Genomic DNA, 26,714 nt, shown 5'->3' with positions numbered 1-26,714 from the left:
TATATCATGTCTACAAACTATATATGTGACTATTATACTTAGTTATAAAAAATGCATGAATTATGTGTGATCTATTAAATGGTTTACTGAAAAGTGTTACTTGTTTCCTATCCATATTGTCGTCTGTTCATAATTCAGAAGATGGCTTGATTGAAATCTGTGTAACGTATCGTATTCTTATAATAGAAATTATGTCTAAACTGTAGGGCTGTAGTAAAGACCACCTTTGTAGACAGATCTGTTATTTCAGCTATGCGCCGGTATTGCAGTAGCAAATAGTAGAAAATAAATCACAAACGCGCGTGTCGTACTTGTCAATGACGGGCACTACTATCTGCGGAAGTCTGCGGGTGCATACTACAATAATATGTTACTGGGAATATAATAAAGACACCTGGACTCGGTCAAGACCAAAATCCATATTTGGCAAGACCAGTGGCCGAGACTGAGACAAGTCCGAGACCGGACTCGAGTACTACAGCCCTGCTAAACTGTACTCTCTGTTGAGAGCGGAAAGTTAAAATACCATCAGGTACCATGTAATTCCTGTTACAAGAGGAGAAACAGCCACCTCTGAGCTGAAGACGAGGTCTAATTGGTCAGGGCCCCTCCAGGGGGCTGGACAGATACCTCAGGTTTAAAATCTCAAGACTTAAACTAAACTTCAGACAGAGTCAGATCAAGATCAGATGAAAATGGGTTAAAGGCCAATTGAAGTGGCTTGGAACGCGCAGCTTTATATGATGCGCTGACGTAATTTCCACTGAAACAGGAAGCTAAGGCGGGACATATTAAATGTCTCTTCCCCCTTTTCAAGTAGCCAATAGAGTTTAGTTTACTTCACAGACTACAAATCGTACTTGACAGCACCATGTAAGCGAATCCGAGCGCTGATGATACGTTGGATTCAATAGTAGCGGTGTGAATAAATTTTAGCCATTTCATTCTTAACCAACGTACAGTTGGGTTTAATTTGTCATTTAATGGTAAATGGACTGCATTTATATAGCGCTTTTACAGACCCAATGGCCATCAAAGCGCTTTACATGTTGCCTCACATTCACCCATTCATACACCGACGATACACCAATTGATTTAATGACATCTAATAATATATATTGTTAGTGCCGAGAATTTTCAGGCATTTAAATCAATAGATCCGCAAATTTACCTTGTGTACTGTAATAGTCTAGTGGTAGAAATTTTGCCAAGCATGTCAGAGGTTCTGAGTTCTAGTCCGCACTCGTATAGTTTTTTTTCTCATCAAAACCGAATATGTTTATCAATGGTTGTATATCAAGCAGGGACACGTTTGTGTGCATTTTGTTTTGTGATTTCACCAGAACGAATAGAGTCTCCGCAACGGCGTTAAGCGATAGATTGAAGCGCACGTCCGAGTGAAGTCTGTGCGAGCCACAAGAGAACACTTCATGCAACTGATAGCACCGGCAACGAGCACTCAGCAGCTTGATTTAAAAAACAATACCTTTCAGCGCTAGAACGCATCTTATTTACCAAACGAATTAAATGAATGCCCTGCTAGTTAACTGGGGATGTTTAATTTATTTGTATTAGGTACATCTGTGCCACTCAAAAAGTGGTCGGAACAATATCGACCCTGGCAAAAACCCATATTGCTCCGTGACGTGTCAAGTACAGGAAACGTTGACCCGCTTTGGCCAGGTTCAGAGCCATATATCTCTCTATGGCTCTGACCAGGTGGTATTTATAGCATAGGGGGCGGGACACTTTAGATTATAGAGAATTTGATTGGACAGAAGATGTGATGAGAAGCTGAAGTCAGCGGATATCATAGCAATCCGTGATCCGTTTTAGCGGAAGTGAAAGACTGTAAGTTTTGAATGCTTATATCTCCTAAATGCGAATTTTGTCATTGTTTTGGAACATACCTGCTTATTCATAACCTTAAGGCTAAAATATTCATACTAAAAGCTAAAAAACGTACATTTTGATTTCAGGGGGCCTTTAAGATTGAATGGCTTCATTCAAGCCATCTAACTACTCTCATCTAATTTTTCTTCATTTAAATCCACTAAGTTTAAGAGTACAGTCCACAAATCAGCCAGGATGCAGTAGTAAATAAATAAATAAAAAATAGCACACAGCAATGAAGGGGGTTAAACTGTAAAATATAAAAAGTGTGAAATAGACACATCCACTCAGACATCCACTGTGTTCAGGTTTGACTATAATAATAATACAAGAAGCATTTTAGTTAAATGCATGAACGCACAACAACTGTGAAAGAACTCACCAAAGATTTCATGATTCGGATTTTGTCCATCCAAGCAAGCACAGCCATTGACACCACCTCTCTCCTGACAAGCCTCATTTTCAGTGCAAGTATCACAAACTAAAAAGAAAATAAGAACATTTCACAAAACAACATGAAAGCAATCATTCATTTGGATCTTGACCTACCCAAAAGTGTTAAATTATATCAGTATACAGTATATGTATCGGAATATAAGAAGACTATAACCATTATTTACACATTGAAACAATGAGTTGAAACAAAGAAAAAAGAATAGCCATTACCATTGTGACTTCCATCAACAAGGAAAACCCAACGACCGCTATCATTGACATTGCTGTTGAATGACAGTTCAGCAGCACTCAATAATGAAATGGCAAACGAGTGTGAAGAGTCCACTGTGTCAAAGCCAGCCTGAAAGAAATATTATATGTAAACTGGAAAAATTTGGAGACTAAAATCATTTTGAATAATAACCAAATTTACAAATTACCAGCCAAAATTGTCCTGTTTCTGCAATATCACCATAGTTGATCAGGATGAAAGAACGATCACCATTGGAGATTAAAACAACTTGGAAAGTAACCGACTTAAAAAATCAAACAAAAAACAAACATTGAACAATTGAGAACATTAGTAACCAAAAACACATATAGAACATTCATCCAAAATTAGAGATTTAGGTCTTACCCCTTCACCACTGTAGTACGGCACACTGTCCCAGGTAGCCACAAAGGCTGATGAAGCGGTAAAAGGCACGTTGGGGAAATATTGGTGAACGGCTTCAGTGACTTGTGCCAGTACAGCACTGCTTGTATCCTCTCTATAGGAGATCGTTCCACCATTTACATTGTAAAGGTCAGTCCACAGAGGAGCAATGATGTCTATTCCAGCGTTCAGATAAGGGATGTAGGCAAATAGCGGTTGAGTAAACGTCAAGTGACCATTGTTGTTCACCTAAAATTCAGATCAAATTGCTGTAGAATTATCTGCCAGTAGTCAAAAGTATCATTAATTTAACAACGTACACTTAAACAGGAGAACTCTCTTGATAGAAGAGAGTTTGACAAAAAAAATTAGGGCTGTGCGATATTGAAGAAAAATGCGATATGCGATAACTCCTTAAATAATGCGATATTCGATATGCGATACGATAATGCTTAAATTGTGTAAAATAAACTTAAATTATATTTAAAATATATTTAAAATGTGATATTTTAAATTATTGCGATATGCATATTGCGATATATACATTTGCGATATTTCGAGAAATTCGATATATTGTGCAGCCCTAAAAAAAATAAATGGAAAAACATCCTCAACCAAAAAGTAAAGGTCTTATGCTTACATAGGTCTGATTGTATACGCGTCCAAAGTATTTGAAAGGCTGCTGCAAGTAAATGGCTTCAGAGCTTCCATCATCCGAAACAGGGTTTACTACGTCTCCATCCCCAAATGGCAGGAAATTAGCTGGCACTAAGAAGAAAATAAGCACCAGTGAATTGTTTAGTACTTCTAAAGGAATTAAAATAAAAAAAATGGTACTGGTTATTATTTTTGAGGATCATGTTGCAGACAAACTTCCAGACAAATTTGCAGAGAGATCGGGAACACTTTCCATAAACCCTGATGTAATCGTTACATCATAAGAAGGATGGCGTCTACGCTAATATTAGTCTCTCTGTTTATTCCGAGGTTTACCGCAGTCTGCCGGATCTACGCCGTATCCAGATCTGATGAAGGACATGCGCCTGGACACGACGACAACGCAGTCCTGAAGTGTCAACTAGTCTCTCCCCTGTGAAGGCCTCCTTCACTTCCCTTTACCTCTGTACAGATAAAACGTTGTCAAAATAGTTCCAGCTCACATGGCTACGCGGAGGCGATAAAATAGTTCTGTATTATCATTTTTTGAGGCCAGACAAGTAGTTTGTTGAGGTCAATTTGCAGGGAGAGACTACACACCTGTGCACATTAAATATATATATATTCAAACGTGCATACTTATAGACTAAACACGTAATACGCATGTGCACGCTGCCAGTGTTTACACAGGTTTGCGTTTTTGAAGTTTGCGCAGAGATAACTTTTTTTCCAAAATTTTCAAGGCTTGCACCTTGGAACCTATTTCAGGGTTTGCGTTCTCGAGCCACCAGGCACTGTTTTGTGCGGGTGAGCGGGCCGGAGCGTGTTAAGAGTTTTCTGTTAGAGCGGTGTAGTGTTAGCGGCCCCTAAGTTAATAACTAGTGATCTTTGCAATGGAAGTGAATCAATCAGAGCTAACTTTAGCTGGACAATAACTTTATTCTAGAGCTGCTGTGAAGTCAAACAATCTCGGTTACTTTAATTTCCTATTATCACTGTAAATCTGCTTTGAAACAATCTATATTGTTAAAAGCGCTATACAAATGAAGGTGACTTGACAAACAGGCAACGGTTTGGCTTACAGATTGGCGATCCATCAACACGGAAAGACCAGCGACCATTCACATTGATATTACTGCTGGACGAGAGTTCTGGGGCACTGGCTGCTGGAATTGTGAAAGAATTGACAGAGTCCACTGTGTCATAACCAGCCTGTAAAAGTAAAAAAGAGTATTTTAAACTGCAACCAAATCCTATTCCAAAATAAACCATCTCTTGCTTATCAGTAAGGTATGAATTGGACCATAAGTAATATCTAGTCATTAATTTCTGCTATTTGTAAAATGTGCTAGTATCTTCATTCCACTCACCAGCCAAACTTGTCCTGTTTCCGCAATATCACCATAGTTGATCAGGATGAAAGAGCGTTCACCATTGGAGGCTAAAACCACTTGGAAAGTCACCGACTTCAAAGATCAAACAAAAAACAAACATTGAACAATTGAGAGCATAGAGCACATAGAGCATTCATCAAAAATCAAACATTAGGTCTTACCCCTCCACCAGTGATGTACGGCACACTGTCCCAGGTAGCCACAAAGGCTGATGAAGCGGTAAAAGGCACGTTGGGGAAATATTGGTGAACAGCATCTGTGACTTGTGCCAGTACAGCACTGCTTGTATCCTCTCTATAGGAGATTGTACTACCATTTACATTGTAAAGGTCAGTCCACAGAGGAGCAATGATGTCTATTCCAGCGTTCAGATAAGGGACGTAGGCAAATAGCGGTTCAGTAAACGTCAAGTGACCATTGTTGTTCACCTAAAATGCAGATCAAATTGATGCATAATTAATTGATGATGTAATAAATGGAAAAACATCCTCAACCAAAAAGTTAAAGTCTTATGCTTACATAGATCTGATTGTATATGCGTCCAAAGTATTTGAAAGGCTGCTGCAAGTAAATGGCTTCAGAGCTTCCATCATCCGAAACAGGGTTTACTACGTCTCCATCCCCAAATGGCAGGAAATTAGCTGGCACTAAGAAGAGAATAAGCACCAGTGAATTGTTTAGTACTTCTAAAGGAATTAAAATAAAAAATGGTACTGATTATTATTTTTGAGGATCAAGTTGCAGACAAACTTTCAGACAAATTTGCAGAGAGACCGGGAACACTTTCCATAAACCCTGATGTACTCGTTACATCATAAGAAGGATGGCGTCTACGCTAATATTAGTCTCTCTGTTTATTCCGAGGTTTACCGCAGTCTGCCGGATCTACGTCGTATCCAGATCTGATGAAGGACATGCGCCTGGACACGACGACAACGCAGTCCTGAAGTGTCAACTAGTCTCTCCCCTGTGAAGGCCTCCTTCACTTCCCTTTACCTCTGTACAGATAAAACGTTGTCAAAATAGTTCCAGCTCACATGGCTACGCGGAGGCGATAAAATAGTTCTGTATTATCATTTTTTGAGGCCAGACAAGTAGTTTGTTGAGGTCAATTTGCAGGGAGAGACTACACACCTGTGCACATTAAATATATATATTTATTCAAACGTGCATACTTATAGACTAAACACGTAATACGCATGTGCACGCTGCCAGTGTTTACACAGGTTTGCGTTTTTGAAGTTTGCGCAGAGATAACCTTTTTTACAAAATTTTCAAGGCTTGCACCTTGGAACCTATTTCAGGGTTTGCGTTCTCGAGCCACCAGGCACTGTTTTGTGCGGGTGAGCGGGCCGGAGCGTGTTAAGAGTTTTCTGTTAGAGCGGTGTAGTGTTAGCGGCCCCTAAGTTAATAACTAGTGATCTTTGCAATGGAAGTGAATCAATCAGAGCTAACTTTAGCTGGACAATAACTTTATTCTAGAGCTGCTGTGAAGTCAAACAATCTCGGTTACTTTAATTTCCTATTATCACTGTAAAGCTGCTTTGAAACAATCTATATTGTTAAAAGCGCTATACAAATGAAGGTGACTTGACAAACAGGCAACGGTTTGGCTTACAGTTTGGCGATCCATCAACACGGAAAGACCAGCGACCATTCACATTGATATTACTGCTGGACGAGAGTTCTGGGGCACTGGCTGCTGGAATTGTGAAAGAATTGACAGAGTCCACTGTGTCATAACCAGCCTGTAAAAGTAAAAAAGAGTATTTTAAACTGCAACCAAATCCTATTCCAAAATAAACCATCTCTTGCTTATCAGTAAGGTATGAATTGGACCATAAGTAATATCTAGTCATTAATTTCTGCTATTTGTAAAATGTGCTAGTATCTTCATTCCACTCACCAGCCAAACTTGTCCTGTTTCCGCAATATCACCATAGTTGATCAGGATGAAAGAGCGTTCACCATTGGAGGCTAAAACCACTTGGAAAGTCACCGACTTCAATGATCAAACAAAAAACAAACATTGAACAATCGAGAGCATAGAGCACATAGAGCATTCATCAAAAATCAAACATTAGGTCTTACCCCTCCACCAGTGATGTACGGCACACTGTCCCAGGTAGCCACAAAGGCTGATGAAGCGGTAAACGGCACGTTGGGGAAATATTGGTGAACGGCTTCAGTGACTTGTGCCAGTACAGCACTGCTTGTATCCTCTCTATAGGAGATCGTTCCACCATTTACATTGTTAAGGTCAGTCCACAGAGGAGCAATGATGTCTATTCCAGCGTTCAGATAAGGGACGTAGGCATATAGTGGTTCAGTAAACGTCAAGTGACCATTGTTGTTCACCTAAAATGCAGATCAAATTGATGCATAATTAATTGATGATGTAATAAATGGAAAAACATCCTCAACCAAAAAGTAAAAGTCTTATGCTTACATAGATCTGATTGTATATGCGTCCAAAGTATTTGAAAGGCTGCTGCAAGTAAATGGCTTCAGAGCTTCCATCATCCGAAACAGGGTTTACTACGTCTCCATCCCCAAATGGCAGGAAATTAGCTGGCACTAAGAAGAAAATAAGCACCAGTGAATTGTTTAGTACTTCTAAAGGAATTAAAATAAATAATGGTACTGGTTATTATTCTTGAGGATCATGTTGCAGACAAACTTCCAGACAAATTTGCAGAGAGACCGGGAACACTTTCCATAAACCATGATGTACTCGTTACATCATAAGAAGGATGGCGTCTACCCTAATATTAGTCTCTCTGTTTATTCCGAGGTTTACCGCAGTCTGCCGGATCTAGGCTGTATCCAGATCTGATGAAGGACATGCGCCTGGACACGACGACAACGCAGTCCTGAAGTGTCAACTAGTCTCTCCCCTGTGAAGGCCTCCTTCAATTCCCTTTACCTCTGTACAGATAAAACGTTGTCAAAATAGTTCCAGTTCACATGGCTACGCGGAGGCGATAAAGTAGTTCTGTATTATCATTTTTTGAGGCCAGACAAGTAGTTTGTTGAGGTCAATTTGCAGGGAGAGACTACACACCTGTGCACATTAAATATATATATATATATTCAAACGTGCATACTTATAGACTAAACACGTAATACGCATGTGCACGCTGCCAGTGTTTACACAGGTTTGCGTTTTTGAAGTTTGCGCAGAGATAACCTTTTTTACAAAATTTTCAAGGCTTGCACCTTGGAACCTATTTCAGGGTTTGCGTTCTCCAGCCACCAGGCACTGTTTTGTGCGGGTGAGCGGGCCGGAGCGTGTTAAGAGTTTTCTGTTAGAGCGGTGTAGTGTTAGCGGCCCCTAAGTTAATAACTAGTGATCTTTGCAACGGAAGTGAATCAATCAAAACTAACTTTAGCTGGACAATAACTTTATTCTAGAGCTGCTGTAAAGTCAAACAATCTCGGTTACTTTAATTTCCTATTATCACTGTAAAGCTGCTTTGAAACAATCTATATTGTTAAAAGCGCTATACAAATGAAGGTGACTTGACAAACAGGCAACTGTTTGGCTTACAGATTGGCAATCCATCAACACGGAAAGACCAGCGACCATTCACATTGATATTACTGCTGGACGAGAGTTCTGGGGCACTGGCTGCTGGAATTGTGAAAGAATTGACAGAGTCCACTGTGTCATAACCAGCCTGTAAAAGTAAAAAAGAGTATTTTAAACTGCAACCAAATCCTATTCCAAAATAAACCATCTCTTGCTTATCAGTAAGGTATGAATTGGACCATAAGTAATATCTAGTCATTCATTTTTGCTATTTGTAAAATGTGCTAGTATCTTCATTCCACTCACCAGCCAAACTTGTCCTGTTTCCGCAATATCACCATAGTTGATCAGGATGAAAGAGCGTTCACCATTGGAGGCTAAAACCACTTGGAAAGTCACCGACTTCAATGATCAAACAAAAAACAAACATTGAACAATCGAGAGCATAGAGCACATAGAGCATTCATCAAAAATCAAACATTAGGTCTTACCCCTCCACCAGTGATGTACGGCACACTGTCCCAGGTAGCCACAAAGGCTGATGAAGCGGTAAACGGCACGTTGGGGAAATATTGGTGAACGGCTTCAGTGACTTGTGCCAGTACAGCACTGCTTGTATCCTCTCTATAGGAGATCGTTCCACCATTTACATTGTTAAGGTCAGTCCACAGAGGAGCAATGATGTCTATTCCAGCGTTCAGATAAGGGACGTAGGCATATAGTGGTTCAGTAAACGTCAAGTGACCATTGTTGTTCACCTAAAATGCAGATCAAATTGATGCATAATTAATTGATGATGTAATAAATGGAAAAACATCCTCAACCAAAAAGTAAAAGTCTTATGCTTACATAGATCTGATTGTATATGCGTCCAAAGTATTTGAAAGGCTGCTGCAAGTAAATGGCTTCAGAGCTTCCATCATCCGAAACAGGGTTTACTACGTCTCCATCCCCAAATGGCAGGAAATTAGCTGGCACTAAGAAGAAAATAAGCACCAGTGAATTGTTTAGTACTTCTAAAGGAATTAAAATAAATAATGGTACTGGTTATTATTCTTGAGGATCATGTTGCAGACAAACTTCCAGACAAATTTGCAGAGAGACCGGGAACACTTTCCATAAACCATGATGTACTCGTTACATCATAAGAAGGATGGCGTCTACCCTAATATTAGTCTCTCTGTTTATTCCGAGGTTTACCGCAGTCTGCCGGATCTAGGCTGTATCCAGATCTGATGAAGGACATGCGCCTGGACACGACGACAACGCAGTCCTGAAGTGTCAACTAGTCTCTCCCCTGTGAAGGCCTCCTTCAATTCCCTTTACCTCTGTACAGATAAAACGTTGTCAAAATAGTTCCAGTTCACATGGCTACGCGGAGGCGATAAAGTAGTTCTGTATTATCATTTTTTGAGGCCAGACAAGTAGTTTGTTGAGGTCAATTTGCAGGGAGAGACTACACACCTGTGCACATTAAATATATATATATATATTCAAACGTGCATACTTATAGACTAAACACGTAATACGCATGTGCACGCTGCCAGTGTTTACACAGGTTTGCGTTTTTGAAGTTTGCGCAGAGATAACCTTTTTTACAAAATTTTCAAGGCTTGCACCTTGGAACCTATTTCAGGGTTTGCGTTCTCCAGCCACCAGGCACTGTTTTGTGCGGGTGAGCGGGCCGGAGCGTGTTAAGAGTTTTCTGTTAGAGCGGTGTAGTGTTAGCGGCCCCTAAGTTAATAACTAGTGATCTTTGCAACGGAAGTGAATCAATCAAAACTAACTTTAGCTGGACAATAACTTTATTCTAGAGCTGCTGTAAAGTCAAACAATCTCGGTTACTTTAATTTCCTATTATCACTGTAAAGCTGCTTTGAAACAATCTATATTGTTAAAAGCGCTATACAAATGAAGGTGACTTGACAAACAGGCAACTGTTTGGCTTACAGATTGGCAATCCATCAACACGGAAAGACCAGCGACCATTCACATTGATATTACTGCTGGACGAGAGTTCTGGGGCACTGGCTGCTGGAATTGTGAAAGAATTGACAGAGTCCACTGTGTCATAACCAGCCTGTAAAAGTAAAAAAGAGTATTTTAAACTGCAACCAAATCCTATTCCAAAATAAACCATCTCTTGCTTATCAGTAAGGTATGAATTGGACCATAAGTAATATCTAGTCATTCATTTTTGCTATTTGTAAAATGTGCTAGTATCTTCATTCCACTCACCAGCCAAACTTGTCCTGTTTCCGCAATATCACCATAGTTGATCAGGATGAAAGAGCGTTCACCATTGGAGGCTAAAACCACTTGGAAAGTCACCGACTTCAATGATCAAACAAAAAACAAACATTGAACAATCGAGAGCATAGAGCACATAGAGCATTCATCAAAAATCAAACATTAGGTCTTACCCCTCCACCAGTGATGTACGGCACACTGTCCCAGGTAGCCACAAAGGCTGATGAAGCGGTAAACGGCACGTTGGGGAAATATTGGTGAACGGCTTCAGTGACTTGTGCCAGTACAGCACTGCTTGTATCCTCTCTATAGGAGATCGTTCCACCATTTACATTGTTAAGGTCAGTCCACAGAGGAGCAATGATGTCTATTCCAGCGTTCAGATAAGGGACGTAGGCATATAGTGGTTCAGTAAACGTCAAGTGACCATTGTTGTTCACCTAAAATGCAGATCAAATTGATGCATAATTAATTGATGATGTAATAAATGGAAAAACATCCTCAACCAAAAAGTAAAAGTCTTATGCTTACATAGATCTGATTGTATATGCGTCCAAAGTATTTGAAAGGCTGCTGCAAGTAAATGGCTTCAGAGCTTCCATCATCCGAAACAGGGTTTACTACGTCTCCATCCCCAAATGGCAGGAAATTAGCTGGCACTAAGAAGAAAATAAGCACCAGTGAATTGTTTAGTACTTCTAAAGGAATTAAAATAAATAATGGTACTGGTTATTATTCTTGAGGATCATGTTGCAGACAAACTTCCAGACAAATTTGCAGAGAGACCGGGAACACTTTCCATTAACCATGATGTACTCGTTACATCATAAGAAGGATGGCGTCTACCCTAATATTAGTCTCTCTGTTTATTCCGAGGTTTACCGCAGTCTGCCGGATCTAGGCTGTATCCAGATCTGATGAAGGACATGCGCCTGGACACGACGACAACGCAGTCCTGAAGTGTCAACTAGTCTCTCCCCTGTGAAGGCCTCCTTCAATTCCCTTTACCTCTGTACAGATAAAACGTTGTCAAAATAGTTCCAGTTCACATGGCTACGCGGAGGCGATAAAGTAGTTCTGTATTATCATTTTTTGAGGCCAGACAAGTAGTTTGTTGAGGTCAATTTGCAGGGAGAGACTACACACCTGTGCACATTAAATATATATATATATTCAAACGTGCATACTTATAGACTAAACACGTAATACGCATGTGCACGCTGCCAGTGTTTACACAGGTTTGCGTTTTTGAAGTTTGCGCAGAGATAACCTTTTTTACAAAATTTTCAAGGCTTGCACCTTGGAAACTATTTCAGGGTTTGCGTTCTCGAGCCACCAGGCACTGTTTTGTGCGGGTGAGCGGGCCGGAGCGTGTTAAGAGTTTTCTGTTAGAGCGGTGTAGTGTTAGCGGCCCCTAAGTTAATAACTAGTGATCTTTGCAACGGAAGTGAATCAATCAAAACTAACTTTAGCTGGACAATAACTTTATTCTAGAGCTGCTGTAAAGTCAAACAATCTCGGTTACTTTAATTTCCTATTATCACTGTAAAGCTGCTTTGAAACAATCTATATTGTTAAAAGCGCTATACAAATGAAGGTGACTTGACAAACAGGCAACTGTTTGGCTTACAGATTGGCAATCCATCAACACGGAAAGACCAGCGACCATTCACATTGATATTACTGCTGGACGAGAGTTCTGGGGCACTGGCTGCTGGAATTGTGAAAGAATTGACAGAGTCCACTGTGTCATAACCAGCCTGTAAAAGTAAAAAAGAGTATTTTAAACTGCAACCAAATCCTATTCCAAAATAAACCATCTCTTGCTTATCAGTAAGGTATGAATTGGACCATAAGTAATATCTAGTCATTCATTTTTGCTATTTGTAAAATGTGCTAGTATCTTCATTCCACTCACCAGCCAAACTTGTCCTGTTTCCGCAATATCACCATAGTTGATCAGGATGAAAGAGCGTTCACCATTGGAGGCTAAAACCACTTGGAAAGTCACCGACTTCAATGATCAAACAAAAAACAAACATTGAACAATCGAGAGCATAGAGCACATAGAGCATTCATCAAAAATCAAACATTAGGTCTTACCCCTCCACCAGTGATGTACGGCACACTGTCCCAGGTAGCCACAAAGGCTGATGAAGCGGTAAACGGCACGTTGGGGAAATATTGGTGAACGGCTTCAGTGACTTGTGCCAGTACAGCACTGCTTGTATCCTCTCTATAGGAGATCGTTCCACCATTTACATTGTTAAGGTCAGTCCACAGAGGAGCAATGATGTCTATTCCAGCGTTCAGATAAGGGACGTAGGCATATAGTGGTTCAGTAAACGTCAAGTGACCATTGTTGTTCACCTAAAATGCAGATCAAATTGATGCATAATTAATTGATGATGTAATAAATGGAAAAACATCCTCAACCAAAAAGTAAAAGTCTTATGCTTACATAGATCTGATTGTATATGCGTCCAAAGTATTTGAAAGGCTGCTGCAAGTAAATGGCTTCAGAGCTTCCATCATCCGAAACAGGGTTTACTACGTCTCCATCCCCAAATGGCAGGAAATTAGCTGGCACTAAGAAGAAAATAAGCACCAGTGAATTGTTTAGTACTTCTAAAGGAATTAAAATAAATAATGGTACTGGTTATTATTCTTGAGGATCATGTTGCAGACAAACTTCCAGACAAATTTGCAGAGAGACCGGGAACACTTTCCATTAACCATGATGTACTCGTTACATCATAAGAAGGATGGCGTCTACCCTAATATTAGTCTCTCTGTTTATTCCGAGGTTTACCGCAGTCTGCCGGATCTAGGCTGTATCCAGATCTGATGAAGGACATGCGCCTGGACACGACGACAACGCAGTCCTGAAGTGTCAACTAGTCTCTCCCCTGTGAAGGCCTCCTTCAATTCCCTTTACCTCTGTACAGATAAAACGTTGTCAAAATAGTTCCAGTTCACATGGCTACGCGGAGGCGATAAAGTAGTTCTGTATTATCATTTTTTGAGGCCAGACAAGTAGTTTGTTGAGGTCAATTTGCAGGGAGAGACTACACACCTGTGCACATTAAATATATATATATATATTCAAACGTGCATACTTATAGACTAAACACGTAATACGCATGTGCACGCTGCCAGTGTTTACACAGGTTTGCGTTTTTGAAGTTTGCGCAGAGATAACCTTTTTTACAAAATTTTCAAGGCTTGCACCTTGGAACCTATTTCAGGGTTTGCGTTCTCCAGCCACCAGGCACTGTTTTGTGCGGGTGAGCGGGCCGGAGCGTGTTAAGAGTTTTCTGTTAGAGCGGTGTAGTGTTAGCGGCCCCTAAGTTAATAACTAGTGATCTTTGCAACGGAAGTGAATCAATCAAAACTAACTTTAGCTGGACAATAACTTTATTCTAGAGCTGCTGTAAAGTCAAACAATCTCGGTTACTTTAATTTCCTATTATCACTGTAAAGCTGCTTTGAAACAATCTATATTGTTAAAAGCGCTATACAAATGAAGGTGACTTGACAAACAGGCAACTGTTTGGCTTACAGATTGGCAATCCATCAACACGGAAAGACCAGCGACCATTCACATTGATATTACTGCTGGACGAGAGTTCTGGGGCACTGGCTGCTGGAATTGTGAAAGAATTGACAGAGTCCACTGTGTCATAACCAGCCTGTAAAAGTAAAAAAGAGTATTTTAAACTGCAACCAAATCCTATTCCAAAATAAACCATCTCTTGCTTATCAGTAAGGTATGAATTGGACCATAAGTAATATCTAGTCATTCATTTTTGCTATTTGTAAAATGTGCTAGTATCTTCATTCCACTCACCAGCCAAACTTGTCCTGTTTCCGCAATATCACCATAGTTGATCAGGATGAAAGAGCGTTCACCATTGGAGGCTAAAACCACTTGGAAAGTCACCGACTTCAATGATCAAACAAAAAACAAACATTGAACAATCGAGAGCATAGAGCACATAGAGCATTCATCAAAAATCAAACATTAGGTCTTACCCCTCCACCAGTGATGTACGGCACACTGTCCCAGGTAGCCACAAAGGCTGATGAAGCGGTAAACGGCACGTTGGGGAAATATTGGTGAACGGCTTCAGTGACTTGTGCCAGTACAGCACTGCTTGTATCCTCTCTATAGGAGATCGTTCCACCATTTACATTGTTAAGGTCAGTCCACAGAGGAGCAATGATGTCTATTCCAGCGTTCAGATAAGGGACGTAGGCATATAGTGGTTCAGTAAACGTCAAGTGACCATTGTTGTTCACCTAAAATGCAGATCAAATTGATGCATAATTAATTGATGATGTAATAAATGGAAAAACATCCTCAACCAAAAAGTAAAAGTCTTATGCTTACATAGATCTGATTGTATATGCGTCCAAAGTATTTGAAAGGCTGCTGCAAGTAAATGGCTTCAGAGCTTCCATCATCCGAAACAGGGTTTACTACGTCTCCATCCCCAAATGGCAGGAAATTAGCTGGCACTAAGAAGAAAATAAGCACCAGTGAATTGTTTAGTACTTCTAAAGGAATTAAAATAAATAATGGTACTGGTTATTATTCTTGAGGATCATGTTGCAGACAAACTTCCAGACAAATTTGCAGAGAGACCGGGAACACTTTCCATAAACCATGATGTACTCGTTACATCATAAGAAGGATGGCGTCTACCCTAATATTAGTCTCTCTGTTTATTCCGAGGTTTACCGCAGTCTGCCGGATCTAGGCTGTATCCAGATCTGATGAAGGACATGCGCCTGGACACGACGACAACGCAGTCCTGAAGTGTCAACTAGTCTCTCCCCTGTGAAGGCCTCCTTCAATTCCCTTTACCTCTGTACAGATAAAACGTTGTCAAAATAGTTCCAGTTCACATGGCTACGCGGAGGCGATAAAGTAGTTCTGTATTATCATTTTTTGAGGCCAGACAAGTAGTTTGTTGAGGTCAATTTGCAGGGAGAGACTACACACCTGTGCACATTAAATATATATATATATATTCAAACGTGCATACTTATAGACTAAACACGTAATACGCATGTGCACGCTGCCAGTGTTTACACAGGTTTGCGTTTTTGAAGTTTGCGCAGAGATAACCTTTTTTACAAAATTTTCAAGGCTTGCACCTTGGAACCTATTTCAGGGTTTGCGTTCTCCAGCCACCAGGCACTGTTTTGTGCGGGTGAGCGGGCCGGAGCGTGTTAAGAGTTTTCTGTTAGAGCGGTGTAGTGTTAGCGGCCCCTAAGTTAATAACTAGTGATCTTTGCAACGGAAGTGAATCAATCAAAACTAACTTTAGCTGGACAATAACTTTATTCTAGAGCTGCTGTAAAGTCAAACAATCTCGGTTACTTTAATTTCCTATTATCACTGTAAAGCTGCTTTGAAACAATCTATATTGTTAAAAGCGCTATACAAATGAAGGTGACTTGACAAACAGGCAACTGTTTGGCTTACAGATTGGCAATCCATCAACACGGAAAGACCAGCGACCATTCACATTGATATTACTGCTGGACGAGAGTTCTGGGGCACTGGCTGCTGGAATTGTGAAAGAATTGACAGAGTCCACTGTGTCATAACCAGCCTGTAAAAGTAAAAAAGAGTATTTTAAACTGCAACCAAATCCTATTCCAAAATAAACCATCTCTTGCTTATCAGTAAGGTATGAATTGGACCATAAGTAATATCTAGTCATTCATTTTTGCTATTTGTAAAATGTGCTAGTATCTTCATTCCACTCACCAGCCAAACTTGTCCTGTTTCCGCAATATCACCATAGTTGATCAGGATGAAAGAGCGTTCACCATTGGAGGCTAAAACCACTTGGAAAGTCACCGACTTCAATGATCAAACAAAAAACAAACATTGAACAATCGAGAGCATAGAGCACATAGAGCATTCATCAAAAATCAAACATTAGGTCTTACCCCTCCACCAGTGATGTACGGCACACTGTCCCAGGTAGCCACAAAGGCTGATGAAGCGGTAAACGGCACGTTGGGGAAATATTGGTGAACGGCTTCAGTGACTTGTGCCAGTACAGCACTGCTTGTATCCTCTCTATAGGAGATCGTTCCACCATTTACATTGTTAAGGTCAGTCCACAGAGGAGCAATGATGTCTATTCCAGCGTTCAGATAAGGGACGTAGGCATATAGTGGTTCAGTAAACGTCAAGTGACCATTGTTGTTCACCTAAAATGCAGATCAAATTGATGCATAATTAATTGATGATGTAATAAATGGAAAAACATCCTCAACCAAAAAGTAAAAGTCTTATGCTTACATAGATCTGATTGTATATGCGTCCAAAGTATTTGAAAGGCTGCTGCAAGTAAATGGCTTCAGAGCTTCCATCATCCGAAACAGGGTTTACTACGTCTCCATCCCCAAATGGCAGGAAATTAGCTGGCACTAAGAAGAAAATAAGCACCAGTGAATTGTTTAGTACTTCTAAAGGAATTAAAATAAATAATGGTACTGGTTATTATTCTTGAGGATCATGTTGCAGACAAACTTCCAGACAAATTTGCAGAGAGACCGGGAACACTTTCCATTAACCATGATGTACTCGTTACATCATAAGAAGGATGGCGTCTACCCTAATATTAGTCTCTCTGTTTATTCCGAGGTTTACCGCAGTCTGCCGGATCTAGGCTGTATCCAGATCTGATGAAGGACATGCGCCTGGACACGACGACAACGCAGTCCTGAAGTGTCAACTAGTCTCTCCCCTGTGAAGGCCTCCTTCAATTCCCTTTACCTCTGTACAGATAAAACGTTGTCAAAATAGTTCCAGTTCACATGGCTACGCGGAGGCGATAAAGTAGTTCTGTATTATCATTTTTTGAGGCCAGACAAGTAGTTTGTTGAGGTCAATTTGCAGGGAGAGACTACACACCTGTGCACATTAAATATATATATATATATTCAAACGTGCATACTTATAGACTAAACACGTAATACGCATGTGCACGCTGCCAGTGTTTACACAGGTTTGCGTTTTTGAAGTTTGCGCAGAGATAACCTTTTTTACAAAATTTTCAAGGCTTGCACCTTGGAAACTATTTCAGGGTTTGCGTTCTCGAGCCACCAGGCACTGTTTTGTGCGGGTGAGCGGGCCGGAGCGTGTTAAGAGTTTTCTGTTAGAGCGGTGTAGTGTTAGCGGCCCCTAAGTTAATAACTAGTGATCTTTGCAACGGAAGTGAATCAATCAAAACTAACTTTAGCTGGACAATAACTTTATTCTAGAGCTGCTGTAAAGTCAAACAATCTCGGTTACTTTAATTTCCTATTATCACTGTAAAGCTGCTTTGAAACAATCTATATTGTTAAAAGCGCTATACAAATGAAGGTGACTTGACAAACAGGCAACTGTTTGGCTTACAGATTGGCAATCCATCAACACGGAAAGACCAGCGACCATTCACATTGATATTACTGCTGGACGAGAGTTCTGGGGCACTGGCTGCTGGAATTGTGAAAGAATTGACAGAGTCCACTGTGTCATAACCAGCCTGTAAAAGTAAAAAAGAGTATTTTAAACTGCAACCAAATCCTATTCCAAAATAAACCATCTCTTGCTTATCAGTAAGGTATGAATTGGACCATAAGTAATATCTAGTCATTCATTTTTGCTATTTGTAAAATGTGCTAGTATCTTCATTCCACTCACCAGCCAAACTTGTCCTGTTTCCGCAATATCACCATAGTTGATCAGGATGAAAGAGCGTTCACCATTGGAGGCTAAAACCACTTGGAAAGTCACCGACTTCAATGATCAAACAAAAAACAAACATTGAACAATCGAGAGCATAGAGCACATAGAGCATTCATCAAAAATCAAACATTAGGTCTTACCCCTCCACCAGTGATGTACGGCACACTGTCCCAGGTAGCCACAAAGGCTGATGAAGCGGTAAACGGCACGTTGGGGAAATATTGGTGAACGGCTTCAGTGACTTGTGCCAGTACAGCACTGCTTGTATCCTCTCTATAGGAGATCGTTCCACCATTTACATTGTTAAGGTCAGTCCACAGAGGAGCAATGATGTCTATTCCAGCGTTCAGATAAGGGACGTAGGCATATAGTGGTTCAGTAAACGTCAAGTGACCATTGTTGTTCACCTAAAATGCAGATCAAATTGATGCATAATTAATTGATGATGTAATAAATGGAAAAACATCCTCAACCAAAAAGTAAAAGTCTTATGCTTACATAGATCTGATTGTATATGCGTCCAAAGTATTTGAAAGGCTGCTGCAAGTAAATGGCTTCAGAGCTTCCATCATCCGAAACAGGGTTTACTACGTCTCCATCCCCAAATGGCAGGAAATTAGCTGGCACTAAGAAGAAAATAAGCACCAGTGAATTGTTTAGTACTTCTAAAGGAATTAAAATAAATAATGGTACTGGTTATTATTCTTGAGGATCATGTTGCAGACAAACTTCCAGACAAATTTGCAGAGAGACCGGGAACACTTTCCATTAACCATGATGTACTCGTTACATCATAAGAAGGATGGCGTCTACCCTAATATTAGTCTCTCTGTTTATTCCGAGGTTTACCGCAGTCTGCCGGATCTAGGCTGTATCCAGATCTGATGAAGGACATGCGCCTGGACACGACGACAACGCAGTCCTGAAGTGTCAACTAGTCTCTCCCCTGTGAAGGCCTCCTTCAATTCCCTTTACCTCTGTACAGATAAAACGTTGTCAAAATAGTTCCAGTTCACATGGCTACGCGGAGGCGATAAAGTAGTTCTGTATTATCATTTTTTGAGGCCAGACAAGTAGTTTGTTGAGGTCAATTTGCAGGGAGAGACTACACACCTGTGCACATTAAATATATATATATATATTCAAACGTGCATACTTATAGACTAAACACGTAATACGCATGTGCACGCTGCCAGTGTTTACACAGGTTTGCGTTTTTGAAGTTTGCGCAGAGATAACCTTTTTTACAAAATTTTCAAGGCTTGCACCTTGGAACCTATTTCAGGGTTTGCGTTCTCCAGCCACCAGGCACTGTTTTGTGCGGGTGAGCGGGCCGGAGCGTGTTAAGAGTTTTCTGTTAGAGCGGTGTAGTGTTAGCGGCCCCTAAGTTAATAACTAGTGATCTTTGCAACGGAAGTGAATCAATCAAAACTAACTTTAGCTGGACAATAACTTTATTCTAGAGCTGCTGTAAAGTCAAACAATCTCGGTTACTTTAATTTCCTATTATCACTGTAAAGCTGCTTTGAAACAATCTATATTGTTAAAAGCGCTATACAAATGAAGGTGACTTGACAAACAGGCAACTGTTTGGCTTACAGATTGGCAATCCATCAACACGGAAAGACCAGCGACCATTCACATTGATATTACTGCTGGACGAGAGTTCTGGGGCACTGGCTGCTGGAATTGTGAAAGAATTGACAGAGTCCACTGTGTCATAACCAGCCTGTAAAAGTAAAAAAGAGTATTTTAAACTGCAACCAAATCCTATTCCAAAATAAACCATCTCTTGCTTATCAGTAAGGTATGAATTGGACCATAAGTAATATCTAGTCATTCATTTTTGCTATTTGTAAAATGTGCTAGTATCTTCATTCCACTCACCAGCCAAACTTGTCCTGTTTCCGCAATATCACCATAGTTGATCAGGATGAAAGAGCGTTCACCATTGGAGGCTAAAACCACTTGGAAAGTCACCGACTTCAATGATCAAACAAAAAACAAACATTGAACAATCGAGAGCATAGAGCACATAGAGCATTCATCAAAAATCAAACATTAGGTCTTACCCCTCCACCAGTGATGTACGGCACACTGTCCCAGGTAGCCACAAAGGCTGATGAAGCGGTAAACGGCACGTTGGGGAAATATTGGTGAACGGCTTCAGTGACTTGTGCCAGTACAGCACTGCTTGTATCCTCTCTATAGGAGATCGTTCCACCATTTACATTGTTAAGGTCAGTCCACAGAGGAGCAATGATGTCTATTCCAGCGTTCAGATAAGGGACGTAGGCATATAGTGGTTCAGTAAACGTCAAGTGACCATTGTTGTTCACCTAAAATGCAGATCAAATTGATGCATAATTAATTGATGATGTAATAAATGGAAAAACATCCTCAACCAAAAAGTAAAAGTCTTATGCTTACATAGATCTGATTGTATATGCGTCCAAAGTATTTGAAAGGCTGCTGCAAGTAAATGGCTTCAGAGCTTCCATCATCCGAAACAGGGTTTACTACGTCTCCATCCCCAAATGGCAGGAAATTAGCTGGCACTAAGAAGAAAATAAGCACCAGTGAATTGTTTAGTACTTCTAAAGGAATTAAAATAAATAATGGTACTGGTTATTATTCTTGAGGATCATGTTGCAGACAAACTTCCAGACAAATTTGCAGAGAGACCGGGAACACTTTCCATAAACCATGATGTACTCGTTACATCATAAGAAGGATGGCGTCTACCCTAATATTAGTCTCTCTGTTTATTCCGAGGTTTACCGCAGTCTGCCGGATCTAGGCTGTATCCAGATCTGATGAAGGACATGCGCCTGGACACGACGACAACGCAGTCCTGAAGTGTCAACTAGTCTCTCCCCTGTGAAGGCCTCCTTCAATTCCCTTTACCTCTGTACAGATAAAACGTTGTCAAAATAGTTCCAGTTCACATGGCTACGCGGAGGCGATAAAGTAGTTCTGTATTATCATTTTTTGAGGCCAGACAAGTAGTTTGTTGAGGTCAATTTGCAGGGAGAGACTACACACCTGTGCACATTAAATATATATATATATATATTCAAACGTGCATACTTATAGACTAAACACGTAATACGCATGTGCACGCTGCCAGTGTTTACACAGGTTTGCGTTTTTGAAGTTTGCGCAGAGATAACCTTTTTTACAAAATTTTCAAGGCTTGCACCTTGGAACCTATTTCAGGGTTTGCTTTCTCGAGCCACCAGGCACTGTTTTGTGCGGGTGAGCGGGCCGGAGCGTGTTAAGAGTTTTCTGTTAGAGCGGTGTAGTGTTAGCGGCCCCTAAGTTAATAACTAGTGATCTTTGCAACGAAAGTGAATCAATCAAAACTAACTTTAGCTGGACAATAACTTTATTCTAGAGCTGCTGTAAAGTCAAACAATCTCGGTTACTTTAATTTCCTATTATCACTGTAAAGCTGCTTTGAAACAATCTATATTGTTAAAAGCACTATACAAATGAAGGTGACTTGACAAACAGGCAACTGTTTGGCTTACAGATTGGCAATCCATCAACACGGAAAGACCAGCGACCATTCACATTGATATTACTGCTGGACGAGAGTTCTGGGGCACTGGCTGCTGGAATTGTGAAAGAATTGACAGAGTCCACTGTGTCATAACCAGCCTGTAAAAGTAAAAAAGAGTATTTTAAACTGCAACCAAATCCTATTCCAAAATAAACCATCTCTTGCTTATCAGTAAGGTATGAATTGGACCATAAGTAATATCTAGTCATTAATTTCTGCTATTTGTAAAATGTGCTAGTATCTTCATTCCACTCACCAGCCAAACTTGTCCTGTTTCCGCAATATCACCATAGTTGATCAGGATGAAAGAGCGTTCACCATTGGAGGCTAAAACCACTTGGAAAGTCACCGACTTCAATGATCAAACAAAAAACAAACATTGAACAATCGAGAGCATAGAGCACATAGAGCATTCATCAAAAATCAAACATTAGGTCTTACCCCTCCACCAGTGATGTACGGCACACTGTCCCAGGTAGCCACAAAGGCTGATGAAGCGGTAAACGGCACGTTGGGGAAATATTGGTGAACGGCTTCAGTGACTTGTGCCAGTACAGCACTGCTTGTATCCTCTCTATAGGAGATCGTTCCACCATTTACATTGTTAAGGTCAGTCCACAGAGGAGCAATGATGTCTATTCCAGCGTTCAGATAAGGGACGTAGGCATATAGTGGTTCAGTAAACGTCAAGTGACCATTGTTGTTCACCTAAAATGCAGATCAAATTGATGCATAATTAATTGATGATGTAATAAATGGAAAAACATCCTCAACCAAAAAGTAAAAGTCTTATGCTTACATAGATCTGATTGTATATGCGTCCAAAGTATTTGAAAGGCTGCTGCAAGTAAATGGCTTCAGAGCTTCCATCATCCGAAACAGGGTTTACTACGTCTCCATCCCCAAATGGCAGGAAATTAGCTGGCACTAAGAAGAAAATAAGCACCAGTGAATTGTTTAGTACTTCTAAAGGAATTAAAATAAATAATGGTACTGGTTATTATTCTTGAGGATCATGTTGCAGACAAACTTCCAGACAAATTTGCAGAGAGACCGGGAACACTTTCCATAAACCATGATGTACTCGTTACATCATAAGAAGGATGGCGTCTACCCTAATATTAGTCTCTCTGTTTATTCCGAGGTTTACCGCAGTCTGCCGGATCTAGGCTGTATCCAGATCTGATGAAGGACATGCGCCTGGACACGACGACAACGCAGTCCTGAAGTGTCAACTAGTCTCTCCCCTGTGAAGGCCTCCTTCAATTCCCTTTACCTCTGTACAGATAAAACGTTGTCAAAATAGTTCCAGTTCACATGGCTACGCGGAGGCGATAAAGTAGTTCTGTATTATCATTTTTTGAGGCCAGACAAGTAGTTTGTTGAGGTCAATTTGCAGGGAGAGACTACACACCTGTGCACATTAAATATATATATATATATATTCAAACGTGCATACTTATAGACTAAACACGTAATACGCATGTGCACGCTGCCAGTGTTTACACAGGTTTGCGTTTTTGAAGTTTGCGCAGAGATAACCTTTTTTACAAAATTTTCAAGGCTTGCACCTTGGAACCTATTTCAGGGTTTGCTTTCTCGAGCCACCAGGCACTGTTTTGTGCGGGTGAGCGGGCCGGAGCGTGTTAAGAGTTTTCTGTTAGAGCGGTGTAGTGTTAGCGGCCCCTAAGTTAATAACTAGTGATCTTTGCAACGGAAGTGAATCAATCAAAACTAACTTTAGCTGGACAATAACTTTATTCTAGAGCTGCTGTAAAGTCAAACAATCTCGGTTACTTTAATTTCCTATTATCACTGTAAAGCTGCTTTGAAACAATCTATATTGTTAAAAGCACTATACAAATGAAGGTGACTTGACAAACAGGCAACTGTTTGGCTTACAGATTGGCAATCCATCAACACGGAAAGACCAGCGACCATTCACATTGATATTACTGCTGGACGAGAGTTCTGGGGCACTGGCTGCTGGAATTGTGAAAGAATTGACAGAGTCCACTGTGTCATAACCAGCCTGTAAAAGTAAAAAAGAGTATTTTAAACTGCAACCAAATCCTATTCCAAAATAAACCATCTCTTGCTTATCAGTAAGGTATGAATTGGACCATAAGTAATATCTAGTCATTAATTTCTGCTATTTGTAAAATGTGCTAGTATCTTCATTCCACTCACCAGCCAAACTTGTCCTGTTTCCGCAATATCACCATAGTTGATCAGGATGAAAGAGCGTTCACCATTGGAGGCTAAAACCACTTGGAAAGTCACCGACTTCAATGATCAAACAAAAAACAAACATTGAACAATTGAGAGCATAGAGCACACAGAGCATTCATCAAAAATCAAACATTAGGTCTTACCCCTCCACCAGTGATGTACGGCACACTGTCCCAGGTAGCCACAAAGGCTGATGAAGCGGTAAACGGCACGTTGGGGAAATATTGGTGAACGGCTTCAGTGACTTGTGCCAGTACAGCACTGCTTGTATCCTCTCTATAGGAGATCGTTCCACCATTTACATTGTAAAGGTCAGTCCACAGAGGAGCAATGATGTCTATTCCAGCGTTCAGATAAGGGACGTAGGCAGATAGAGGTTGAGTAAATGTCAAGTGGCCATTGTTGTTCACCTAAAATGCAGATCAAATTGCTGTAGAATTATCTGCAACCATTTAATAGTATCACTCATTTTACAGACATTTAAAGTGCTCCTACTATGGTTTTTCGAATATTCCCTTTCATGCAGTGTGTAATATACAGTAGCTGTTTGTGAATGTAAACGATCTGCAAAGTTGTAAAGTCAAAAGTGCACGATAAATAAAGTTATTGTAAGAAAGAATCGACTCTGAACCGCCAATAAGAGTCGATTTTCATTCGAATCCTACTGCTTTATGGTTCTACGTCACTAGAAGATACATTTGCATAATGCCCTCCCATGTTGTACGTTGTCCGTCCGCAAACAACTTGACCAGTCCTCAGACATGTAATTTTACTGACGACTGCTTCTCAAATTTCTGAGTTCTCTGAATTCAACGTTGGATTCGCAAAACGCTCGCTCTTGAAATATTCGTCAGTACCTAGTTTATTCAGCTCCTCAGAATCACAACCTGTAAGTATGAATAATTATCAATGTATATATTTTCTAAATGTATATATGTTCTATGTGTTAAAAAATTATTAGTTTTGTGTTGTGTTTTATATTGTGTAAGTTTCTGGCAAACAGGCTAACTTACATTTTTACTGTCTTACTGAAATAGTTCTGCTAAGCAGCTATAGGCCACTATTACCTAAAACTCCCTATTAATGCAGATTGTATGTCATTCTTACTACATTGAGTAAAAATAAAAGATGGAGCAAGATTTGTTTTACAAACATGTGTTACATTAGTCATTCACGTTAGTGCTGGGCGAACATATGCACCGTTATTGATATAGTTCCCACATGTACACTGCAATAAATTAGAAATATACACATCGGTTTGTTGATGGACATACACTTGTTAATGCTGATGGTGAAGAATTACAGTTGCAACATCTCATACTATACCTCAAACTGAGTAGCGTATCACTGAGAAACGTCCTGATGGCGTTTCGGGATGAATAACTAGTTCTTCCAATGTTTCATCATTGGACTCGCGCTCAGATTGATATGGTAAAATTAATGTAATCATTACTGTCTTTACAGTTTAATCGCTGAGCTTTAGGAAGCCTCTGGACAGAGCTGACGTTCACTTATGGTAATGGGCGTGTAGCTTCCGACAGGCGCTGTACGCAGTAGATTAATCACAACAGGCCATCTGACCAATCAGAGCAGAGTAAGCTCTCGGAAAGGAGGGATTTGGAGAGACAGATTCATCCATCGAGTCGTCTGAGAATCATTGAAAAATGTGGTGATGTGCAATGAATATTATGAGAAAATTAAACTGTTTTTTTTTTTTTTTTTTTACTTTTAATGCATGTAAACCTGTTGTAGGAGACCTCCAAAACAAAATTAGGAACCTTTAAAATAGCATAATAGGGGCACTTAAAAAACATCCATTTGTACACTTAAACAGGAGAAAACTCTCTTGACTGAAGAGATATTGATACATAATTAATTGATGTAATAAATGAAAGAACATCTTCAACCAAAAAGAAAAATTCCAATGCTTACATAGATCTGATTGTATTCGCGTCCAAAGTATTTGAAAGGCTGCTGCAAGAAAAGGGCTTCTGAGCTTCCATCATCCGAAATGGGGTTTACTACGTCTCCATTCCCAAATGGCAGGAAATTAGCTGGCACTAGGAAAATAAATTTTCACATTGTGGAATGTTAGTATAGTGCAGGGGTCGGCAACCATGGCACCACTGGCACACTGAGGGTTTTGGTTGCACTTGAGCAAAAGTGAGAGATATATTTAATTCAGATGTACCTGCATACAGATCTACATTTTGAGGTGATCATTCCTCATAGTAACACAGGTTGTTATATTAAGGTAGGAGTTATACTATTAAAGTGTGAGAATTAAACTCCGCAAGTCAATAAAAGCGCACAGCTCTGACAAACCACAAAGTGTGACCACT

General features: G+C 40.2%; 1 protein-coding gene across 1 annotated transcript in view; it reads right to left on the bottom strand.

Annotated features, from left to right (window-relative positions):
- Window positions 1-26,714, bottom strand: part of LOC307003809 (uncharacterized protein) — a 47,916-nt gene that overhangs the window by 5,307 nt on the left and 15,895 nt on the right. The window contains exons 4-52 of the mRNA XM_079622625.1: window positions 26,305-26,432; window positions 24,516-24,782; window positions 24,331-24,426; window positions 24,043-24,172; window positions 22,940-23,067; window positions 22,582-22,848; window positions 22,397-22,492; window positions 22,109-22,238; window positions 21,006-21,133; window positions 20,648-20,914; window positions 20,463-20,558; window positions 20,175-20,304; window positions 19,074-19,201; window positions 18,716-18,982; window positions 18,531-18,626; window positions 18,243-18,372; window positions 17,142-17,269; window positions 16,784-17,050; window positions 16,599-16,694; window positions 16,311-16,440; window positions 15,210-15,337; window positions 14,852-15,118; window positions 14,667-14,762; window positions 14,379-14,508; window positions 13,278-13,405; window positions 12,920-13,186; window positions 12,735-12,830; window positions 12,447-12,576; window positions 11,348-11,475; window positions 10,990-11,256; window positions 10,805-10,900; window positions 10,517-10,646; window positions 9,416-9,543; window positions 9,058-9,324; window positions 8,873-8,968; window positions 8,585-8,714; window positions 7,484-7,611; window positions 7,126-7,392; window positions 6,941-7,036; window positions 6,653-6,782; window positions 5,554-5,681; window positions 5,196-5,462; window positions 5,011-5,106; window positions 4,723-4,852; window positions 3,624-3,751; window positions 2,966-3,232; window positions 2,769-2,864; window positions 2,560-2,689; window positions 2,276-2,374 (exon numbers count right to left, since the gene is read on the bottom strand). Of these exons, the coding sequence (XP_079478751.1) occupies window positions 2,276-2,374; window positions 2,560-2,689; window positions 2,769-2,864; window positions 2,966-3,232; window positions 3,624-3,751; window positions 4,723-4,852; window positions 5,011-5,106; window positions 5,196-5,462; window positions 5,554-5,681; window positions 6,653-6,782; window positions 6,941-7,036; window positions 7,126-7,392; window positions 7,484-7,611; window positions 8,585-8,714; window positions 8,873-8,968; window positions 9,058-9,324; window positions 9,416-9,543; window positions 10,517-10,646; window positions 10,805-10,900; window positions 10,990-11,256; window positions 11,348-11,475; window positions 12,447-12,576; window positions 12,735-12,830; window positions 12,920-13,186; window positions 13,278-13,405; window positions 14,379-14,508; window positions 14,667-14,762; window positions 14,852-15,118; window positions 15,210-15,337; window positions 16,311-16,440; window positions 16,599-16,694; window positions 16,784-17,050; window positions 17,142-17,269; window positions 18,243-18,372; window positions 18,531-18,626; window positions 18,716-18,982; window positions 19,074-19,201; window positions 20,175-20,304; window positions 20,463-20,558; window positions 20,648-20,914; window positions 21,006-21,133; window positions 22,109-22,238; window positions 22,397-22,492; window positions 22,582-22,848; window positions 22,940-23,067; window positions 24,043-24,172; window positions 24,331-24,426; window positions 24,516-24,782; window positions 26,305-26,432 (7,551 nt within the window). The remainder of the gene's footprint in view (window positions 1-2,275; window positions 2,375-2,559; window positions 2,690-2,768; window positions 2,865-2,965; window positions 3,233-3,623; window positions 3,752-4,722; window positions 4,853-5,010; window positions 5,107-5,195; window positions 5,463-5,553; window positions 5,682-6,652; window positions 6,783-6,940; window positions 7,037-7,125; window positions 7,393-7,483; window positions 7,612-8,584; window positions 8,715-8,872; window positions 8,969-9,057; window positions 9,325-9,415; window positions 9,544-10,516; window positions 10,647-10,804; window positions 10,901-10,989; window positions 11,257-11,347; window positions 11,476-12,446; window positions 12,577-12,734; window positions 12,831-12,919; window positions 13,187-13,277; window positions 13,406-14,378; window positions 14,509-14,666; window positions 14,763-14,851; window positions 15,119-15,209; window positions 15,338-16,310; window positions 16,441-16,598; window positions 16,695-16,783; window positions 17,051-17,141; window positions 17,270-18,242; window positions 18,373-18,530; window positions 18,627-18,715; window positions 18,983-19,073; window positions 19,202-20,174; window positions 20,305-20,462; window positions 20,559-20,647; window positions 20,915-21,005; window positions 21,134-22,108; window positions 22,239-22,396; window positions 22,493-22,581; window positions 22,849-22,939; window positions 23,068-24,042; window positions 24,173-24,330; window positions 24,427-24,515; window positions 24,783-26,304; window positions 26,433-26,714) is intronic.

The sequence above is a fragment of the Phoxinus phoxinus genome, assembly GCF_949152265.1.
Source record: "Phoxinus phoxinus genome assembly, chromosome: 9".
Taxonomy (NCBI): Eukaryota; Metazoa; Chordata; class Actinopteri; order Cypriniformes; family Leuciscidae; genus Phoxinus; species Phoxinus phoxinus.
The sequence above is the reverse complement of the archived record's forward strand: the minus strand, read 5'-3'. Positions and strand labels throughout refer to the sequence as shown.